Raw genomic sequence first — 9,765 nt, forward strand, 5'->3', positions numbered from 1 at the left:
TGTACCACGATTGTTTATTAGGAAAAATTGAAAAAGCAACAAAGTCTCCTCCACCACCTCCTCGTCAGACTTCTTTTTTTTCTAGACTTCAGCAGGGATCGAACCTGCGTAATCGATGTTCAAAGTCAGAAGCGTTAACCACTGAGCTATGTACATCCAAAAAAATCTAAAAAAATCGCCACGAATAGATCGACGCGAAATTTAATTTAAATTTGGAAGGGAGGGAAGGTGATTCGTGTTAATATTTATGTATATTGTCTTGTATATACCTCAGAATATGTTTGACCCAGATATAATCAAAAATCTGCCAAACCTGAGAAAAAAAATTTGTTCCCCTCGGTTTCGTTTTCGGCGATTTGGGCCATATGCCTTTAACTTTTTACACTTTATATATGGGAGCCCGTGATTTTTTTTAACCCCGGACCCGAGTTTTCTCTCAACGGCCCTGACTACAGGACATAAAAAGTAGATGCAACCAATTTGTTTTTGTAGCACCGTGTAATTATACCCTACAGAGGCTACGTATACATATTATGTACTAAATTTTATTATTTTTTTTTTTGCTTCTGTACCGCATTCTGCAACTCATTTTCTTCAGATTATTATGTTTTTATTAAGTTATTTGTATTATAGGACTAAAACTCTGAAACACAAATTTTCAAAAAACCGTAAATTTTATTTATAGTACAATGAAACTTCGATATAACGAATCTTTATAAAACGAAATTTTTGCTGGGACCCTGAAAAAACCTCCTTGTTGCGAGATTTTCCCAACAAAAAGCTCCACAGCAGTCCGCAGTTCTTAAGAAATTTGCTACGCTTTCTACTACAGTTATCTAAAGTTGTTTTGTGAAAAGAGAACAAAAGGCAACCCATGCTTGCAACAGATGTATACATATATATACCCGTTCCATTATTTCTTGAGGAAAGTGTGTGGCAACAGGCTGGTGAATTATCAGATGTCAAAATTCCTTGGAATAATGGCAACTTTTTCTTGACCATTTTCTTGAGAGCTGCTTACTGGCCTTTAAGCGATTCATTGCAGTAATTAATTTTCGCTTGCAACTTCGTGTATACGAACACACCACGTTACCCGGAGGGTACTTCGCAGTAGGTGTCGCTCAGATCTGCTTATAACACTTTTTTTTAATTTTGCAAATTTCGTTATATCGAGGTTTTGATATTCTATAAATATAACGAAACTGTAAATATAACGTAGCATTTGTTCAAACCCTTCATCTCCGTTATATCGAAATTTTTTGTACGTATGTATATGACACATTTTGTTCTGCAGGAATTCATACATGAATCCTTTTGTATTAAATAGAAGTATATACTTGACTGATATTACTTAATTATTGGATTTAAAATTTGTAAAATTGTCTTTCTTCCCAGTCACTTTCGTCTTCGGAGGAATGTGTAAAGGCAACAATATCTTCAGGGCTTATCAGATCCATTGGACGGAGCTGCAAATAAAATTATTGTTGGTAAAGAAGTATTCACAAATGGAGTATACACAGTTAATTAAAAGATAACTTTCATAAATCATTGAGCTGAAAGGAGAGTAAAAAACACATACATAGCTTAATTCACAAAGGCCTAACCAACACTTTTTCGGAAACTGTGTTTTTCACAGATTCAATAAAAATTTTAAAGTACTAGTACCAAAAACAACGAAGCTACATGCTACTTTTTAAAACGCCCTTCCAGTTTTTTATATTTTTTTTATGTTTCGAGATTCTTTGAACACGCTAATCTCGGAAACTACTGAACGAATTCGGTCCAGTTTTTCTCTTTTATAATTTGTAACGATGGGAGAGTGACCTTTGGTACTTACAATTTTAATAGGGTTGCCACCCATCTAAAAAATGTTAAGATCTGTTCGTGGAATTACAAAAAGTGAAATTTAAATTGAAAGGGATTGACCTCTAGATGTTCAATATTGTATTATTTTTGAGTAGGGTTGCCACCTTTATAAAAGTTATAAGATCTTCACCGTTCATTGCACTTAAAAAAATAGGTACCAAGTGAGAGGAAACGGTCTCTGGATGTGCAATAAACTTTTATTTTTTAGTAGGGTTGTCACCTATTTAAAAACTACTACCTTACTTATAATACGTCAAGGCGTTTCTTGTTAATTACATTCGATTTGTACAAATAGATTCTTTAAATTAAATGTTGTATATTGTTAACAAAATTAAGTCACATAATTTTTAATCATCTTCATAATTCAACGAGCGGCAAAGATCTCATAATTTTTAAAAAGGTGGCAACCCTCTTCGAAAAATTAAACCTTATTGCACATCTGAAGGCCAAGCCCTTTTCTTTCAAACCTATTTTTTTTTTTAATCGAATGAACTGTGCAAATCTGATGTAATTAACAAATAATGCCTTCACGTATTATACATATGTCCATACATATGTATGTAGGGTGTTAATTTTTATATAAGTGGCAACCCCACTAAAATTAAACAAAAGCTTATTGCACATCCGGAGACCATATCTTTTCACTTGGTACGTAATTTTTTAGTCCAACGAACGGTGAAGATCTTATAATTTTTAAAAAGGTGGCAACCCTACTTAAAAGATAAAACATTATTGAACATCTACCGGCCAAAGCCTTTCATTTGACATCTCACTTCAGCGAAATGGTGCGAATCTTATAATATTTTATAAAGATGGCAACCCTATAGAAATGTTAAATACCAAAAGGTCACTCTCTTATCGCTAAGAATATATTAGAGAAAATATTGTCCAAATCCGTTCCGTAGTTTTCAAGATTTCAAAGAATCTCGACTTTCCTTTATAGATTATAATATGTATACATAAGTACATACATAGATATAGATATCTTTCTTAGTTTTTTATTTAAATACAATTTCGCGATGGAATAAGTGTGCCGCCAGATTTGCGCATAGATATGTGCGTTAAAAGAAACACAGTTACATACTATCAACTTACATTTAGCAAATATTTTGAATCAATTTTAAAATTTTTGTATAGTGCGATTTTTTGCAGTGTCAAGACCGAATGCAAACGCTGTTTTGGATCCACCTCTAGCAAGCGTTTGAGTACATCCTTGGCCTCATGTGGTAGTTCTTCGATTTCGAGTGGCAAGAAGCTATGCGTTAGAACAGCACGATGTTGCTCTTCCTCAAACAAACAATGTCTGGATATATCTTCATCCTTTGAAGGTTTTGTTGAAGGTGCTGTAGCTTGGTCAACACTATCTCCTTTTCTAATATATGCTGCAGGCAAAGCAATGTCCAGAAATGTGCGAATATCGGGAGTCTTTTGAAAATAAAGAGCAAAAAATTAATTGTACTTAAATTTATTACTGAATGATAAAATAAAATCAACAATAAATTTACAAATTAGTGAGGCGTAGTCATGTATTCGTACGAATCGAATATTTGAAATTTTTGCATAGAAAATGCTAGGAAAATTTCGTGATTTTCGATTCGTACAAAAACTGGAATATGCCCCCAGTGTGATACACCCTTTCCGAAAAAAAAAGAATTATCGAAAACGGTTCACGTGGTCCAAAGTTATGCGGTAATACACCTTAAAAAAAATATATATATATATTCTGTCGAATTGATAACCGCTTTTTTTGAAGTCGTTTAAAAATAATAATGAAAGTAGTAAACAGTAGATGAAAAGGAAATTATTTGATCACAAAAGGTGAGTAGGCACTGTGGCCAATGGTAAAGTTCATTTACCACCTCTGCATGGTTGTAAGCCTGCAGAGTTCGCAAAATGCCCCGAAAGCAGTGTCCAGAGGATGCATCAAACTAGGCCGAGCATCCTTTGAAGTGCCACGAGTTTATCACCCCTATTCTGCAACACTTTCGTATTCGGATTTTACTACGAATCGTATAAATAGTATGCTGCAATCCGAATCGTATTTTTGAACTTTCGAAACTCGTAACAATGACATGCCTAAAAACGAACGAGTAAGAAATTGACAGCTTTTTTGCGTAATTTTGTACGGAAACAATTCTGTGTCGAAAGCGAGATAAAAGATGTAAATTGATGTGTGTTTGCAGGAAATATTAGTCGGTGTTCTTTTAAATTTGCCTTTCGCATATGGGCAAGTCTAAAAAGCTGCTAACCGTTGTGTTATTTATGTAGCTTTATTTTCATTGTTGTAAACTATATTAAGCTTTTGCTTTTGGATATAATTCATAGACGTATATTTGTAGACTCAAAAAAAGTTTTGAATCAATCTTAATTGAAGGCACATTTGGAAAATACGTCGAAACGATCTAAATCTTTTTATAATTACTAGTACTTATAACGTTACATATGTATACATGTAAAATGCTTCAAAAAATTTTCTCTAGAAGTGTGTAAAAGCCCCGATTTACTACTTTTAATGATGCTGTTTTTCGACAAAGGTTCTGATAGTCGGTCCAACATAATTGGAGCCTTCTAAATTCAATGGCGTCCCCAGTTTTCCCCGATTGGCTTCACTTTTCGAAATAGCGGTACATGAAAAATTGCTTAAATTCACTATCTCTTAAAAGGATCGAACTCGGTTTACTATAACATCTAGCTCCCATACAACTGATATAGGTTCATTTTAATATATAGCACGCATACAATTTATAATTTAGATATGAAGTTAGAGTTATAGCTCAAAAACACATATCTGAGTAGAGTCCGACCGATTAATCGGCATCGGCAAGTATCGGCCAAAATAATCGGCATCGGCATCGGCATCGCCGTTTTTGGCCGGTTCTTAGCCGATTCTTTTACTTTTTCCACAATTTTAAGAAACGTTCATCAAAATTGGAAACTGTTTAATCAGATTTTTTTAGAATTTTTTTGAGTACGCAGCTCTTTAAATTTTAGTACAATAAAGTGCAAATTTGAAATAGCTACATAAATATATATACATATAGCTACATATATAGCTACATAAGATTAAATGTTTTGAATACATGCAGCTGTGCATCCTTCACTCAATTTTATATCCTTCGAACAATAAGTGCAATTCAAGACTTTTAATTTGAGCCAAGGTAGAAGCCTCTAGGCCGTCTGAGAGCTAAGTTATAACAATTTTAAGCCAAACTTCGAAACTGCTGCACAAGTTTTTACTCCGAAATTAGAAAAAAAAAATTGCGTAAAATGTCGAATGAAATTTCGAAGTTTAACTTCAGAATCGTTATAATTTAGCTCTCAAAGCGCCTAGAGACTTCTACCTAGACTTAAATTAAAGGTCTTGAATAGCACTAAAACAGGCTTGATGTTCGCGGGATATAAAATTGTGTGAAGGACTTTCAAAGCCATATTTGGGCGTACAAAATTTTTGATTCTTATTTCCGACCAAATTTGGTCGTAAAAGGCCAATAGTGGCAACACTGATTGAGAACCAGTTCTTCAGGCATAGGAGGAGTTATGGCTTTTGGTTCAACAATTCAACCAGAAGCTGACATATGTAGATGCGTCCATGGTTACTATGCCCGACAACCGACGCAAATCTTTGTGGATTCATTTCCATAGCACGATCTTACTTCGCTGCTATAATTGCAAATGCAATAGAATCCATCGTTTTATTCTAAATATGTATGTAATAAAAAAAATTACTATAAATAAGCACTTGATGAGTGTTTTTTTAATTCCTTTCCACTTTTTTTCCTTCATACAACTGTCTTCGAAAAACCACTGATAGGTGGCAATGCAAGGGTTGCAGCACGATTTTCGTAACGTAGCTACGAATTACGAATAACGAAAAATCGGGTTCTAGAATAAGGGAGTACAACTTAAGAAAGTTTTATTAAGTGGCAGTTGAGAAGTGCATATGCAAAAATTTCATAAATTTATATAGCATGCATTTAGGCGCCCGATGTTAGCAGTCGCACCAAAACAGTAGATATGTAATTTTATTGTGCTTTAGGTAAATTTGTTGAGAGCAAACACTTGTTTAAGCATCTACGTACATATGTATGTAGCTGTGTTCGTAATTAGTATTTTCTTCGTTCACACATACATATGCCCTGAAAAAATTATTGGATCTTTTTGGGAAATTCTTGAGTTTGACAGACTTCAAAAGGGATTGCTCTTGCCACGTATAAGAGATACTTAAGACAACTGCCGGTTAAATTACTCACGATCTAAATAAAGTGGTACTAGCAGCCGTACAAAAACCAAACATAATTATTTCTCCTCAACTAAGCTCAGAGTTTAATGGAGTAAATCGTTTGGAATTAAAAAAAAAACTAATATTTTTCTATGGGAAAACTCTTTTCATCTGCAGGATTCCCAATAATAATACCCAATTGTTTATTTAACCATTTTTTTCATCGCAACTATAATTTGTAGGTCCGCCAAAAACCCACAAAAACCTCGAAAAATGCAATGGGTGGACAAATAAAAAATCGTTAGTATTAAAAAATGGTTAAATAAATACTTGGGTATTATTATTGTAAGTCTCCTGAAGAGAACCAGAGTTTTCCGATCGAAAAATATTGATTTTCAAGAATTCTATACCATTTCTACGAAAAGTTGTTTTTCCCCATATAAAAATACATGGAAAACTTTGAGCGCTTTGAGCGACCTCTAAATATTTTTTGATTTTAAAATTAAAAAAATAGGGGTACACTTTTTTCTATATAGAACAATCCTAGGAGGTGAGAGCATTACAATTCCGACTTTACTGTTTTGGACCACCCTAATGTACATGCAGTCATATCAAGAGCACCTCATTTCAAAGCGATATTGTTTTCCACTTATGGTAATTTATTTATTTTTAAGAATTTTCATTAAAATAAAGTTCATTCAAACTTTGTATACAACTAAAAATGTTCATCCAAATGTCAAAATTATTTTCTCAGAATTTTTTGAGTACATCGATTTAAAGCCCTTTCAATTTTATTGCAATAATCTGCAAGTTTCAAGTGGCTAAAAGTTTCTGTTGTTGCGGTTTTCTTCCATATAAAAATAAATTGTGTTTATTCGTTATATGGTAGCGAATGCGACAAAAAGAATCAAAGGTTTTAAGGCTCTTGAAACTTGCACATTATCACACTAAAATTGAATCGGCTATAAAGCTTCATATTCAAAAAAAATTGTAACACTTCTGAGTAAACAAAATTTGAAATTTTAATGAAAATTAGTTGATTTTTTTTTTAGATTTCTACAAAATTTTAAGCGTGGGTTTACATGGTTTTTTTTTAAATGAACTTTATTTTAATTGAAATTGAACATACTGTAAACAAAATTTCAATGGTTAACCATAAAACAATATGAATTGCATAAAGCTTAAAGGGGAAAAATGCCTTAAAAAAAAAGAAAAGTGGATGATCGCCGGCAAATGATCACTAAACGCTATATGCCGTCTGAATTTCATGAGTTTCATAATAGAATTATAGAAATATAAAATAAGCACTTGAATATAAATTATGCTTTTATGATTTAGTTTAAACCCTAAATGTGCTACTCTTCCACGCGAATAGTGAAATGTGCTACTCTTCGTAGGGACCGACGATATGTACTCTTCTTCCAGTCTGACATAGTTTTCTCAATGCGATAAAGACAAGTACAGGGCGGATTTACTATTAAAGTTGCTCCGCACTTGAAAAAGCTATAAATGCATACATATGTAGCTATTCTGAGTTTTACTAGGTTAGAAAAGATACGCAAATAGAAACATTAAAATAGTAATAAAGACGCAGACAATAAATAAAGAAAACAATAAAGGTGTGCGAAATTACGCGTCGCAAATGTGAATCATTCAAATAGTAAAAGTCACGCTTCGTTATAAATAATTTAAAACCCTAGCTCGCTGTGTTTGCACATACGTGTGTGGATGTGTGAATGTAGGCAAGTATGTATGTATGCAATTATGAGGAAAGGCGAGCGAAGACAGGTTAATGGTCAAGCTGAGGCTGCTGCCTAGGTATTGTATATAGACTTATGTAGGTACTATTTATGTATATAGCCGATACACAAAAGACTACACGTGTAGCAGAAACTTAAAAGTGTACACAAACAACATACATACACACCTACGTACATACCTCTATACCCACCATGCAGAACATGAGAAATAGGAAACAATCGCCAATGTTGAGAAATCGGCAACATCGTTTCTTTCACGTCATTTTAGGAATATCTAAAAAAAAATGACAAATTGCCAATTGTGCGCCAACAGCATTCTACAAAAATCTAATTTTGTGTTCAAAAATAAATGAAATATGTATTAAAAATAATAAAATTTTTCCGAGTAATTATTGCTCAAATATCGCCTGTAACAATAATAAAGCCATAAGAAATCGACTCATTCAGGTAATAAGAAAACGATTCGAACAGGCGAGTTACCTTCGGCGGACGCTTTTTTAGAGTGACTGTTTATAAATTTTATTGCCGAGGGCGAGACGTTTTCATATTCCCGACAACAAAAATTGCCTGTTGGGTACATATGGATTAAGTTTCTGTGGGCACATTGAATAGTACATACATATGTTGATAGCCTGCTGCCCACTAGTTCTAGTTTCTAGTGGCGTTAAGCTTTTAGCGAGTCTTAGCTGACGCGCTGGTTTAGATAGTGATAATGCATGTAAATTAGGTTCAATTAGTTAACGTTAAACGGACGCCAACCAAATTAGTATTTTTCGCTGAAACGCTGCTATTTCTTGTGTACATACATACATTCACATGTCAACTATACCAGTAGCTCTTTTTTGCGTTTCCTTTGCTCCTACGTACATACATGCATACATATGCAAACATTTGTTCGTACATACATATGTACATATATTAGACTGCCTCCCAAAACATCAAATCAAAAAACAATCGCTCTTCCTTCCATAAATTTGACTAATTCTACAACTCCCAATTTTTCCTCTGAATGTTAAAAATGAATCATTTTTGTATGCAATTCAATCAAAATTAGAAATGCAAGTTTTATAAAAATATGGATGTGTGTTAAAAGTGCAAATAAATCAGCCATTTAGCCAAGTTATGCTTGAAGGAAAATTTTCTGTATTTTAAATAAAATTCAAATAAACGTACTTACAAAAAATGGGCGAATTTTATTACAAGCTTTTATTTAACTTGCTCGGTATGTACATATGTATGTGTGTTAGGGGCAAATTTTTCATTAAATTTTTGACCAATTTCTCGATGACCCATAGACTTTGAAACTTCACAGTGGGCTCAGAACCCGATGGCAATGCAATACGAAAGAATTAATCCGATAGGTGGCACAGGAGTCGAGATATTAGAAAAACCCGTATTTGTAGTTCGATTTGGCTCATATTTAGAACGTGTACTAACTAGTTGCCGATATATTTGGTGAACCAGTATTTATGCTCGTATTTCGTTCATATCTATGTATTTAGAAAGCTTGCTTTAAAAATATTTGTTTTTACAATTAACTTATTGAACGATTAAGAAATAAACGCTTTAAAGTTTGATAAAAAATTTTAGGAAAATTTGATTAATTTGATTCTTTTGCCATAGCTGAAAAAACTTCAGTGCAATTCCTTTAGACTTTCATTCTTCTGCATATTATGTAAGTTTATATAAGCTTTTTGAGAAACTGAGCTATCAGAAAAACTTAGAGCAGTGTGAATGACCACGAGAAGAGCTGACATGTTTCAAAGGAACCCGAAATCGATGGCAGTAGGAAATATCTTTTCCATGGTGAATTGAACATTAAAATTGCCTAAAATATATTTAGCTGAGTTATTCAATTCTATGAAATGTGCTAAAAAAAAAACGACCGAAAATTGAATTAAAAATGTTATTATTTCAACA

At 33.2% G+C, this 9,765-nt stretch overlaps 1 protein-coding gene across 1 annotated transcript; it reads right to left on the reverse strand.

The window, feature by feature from the left end:
* Positions 1-593: 593 nt before the first annotated feature.
* Positions 594-3,306, reverse strand: LOC118755473 (serine/threonine-protein kinase S6KL-like; the record flags this gene model as incomplete). Its single annotated transcript, XM_036490305.1, has 2 exons — positions 594-1,466; positions 2,962-3,306. Coding segments are annotated over 2 exons (447 nt in total), but the record flags the coding sequence as incomplete, so codon positions are not given.
* Positions 3,307-9,765: the final 6,459 nt, after the last annotated feature.

This window comes from Rhagoletis pomonella, unplaced genomic scaffold (assembly GCF_013731165.1).
Source record: "Rhagoletis pomonella isolate Grant_MI unplaced genomic scaffold, Rhpom_1.0 Rhpom_scaffold_06370, whole genome shotgun sequence".
In the NCBI taxonomy this organism is placed as follows: domain Eukaryota; kingdom Metazoa; phylum Arthropoda; class Insecta; order Diptera; family Tephritidae; genus Rhagoletis; species Rhagoletis pomonella.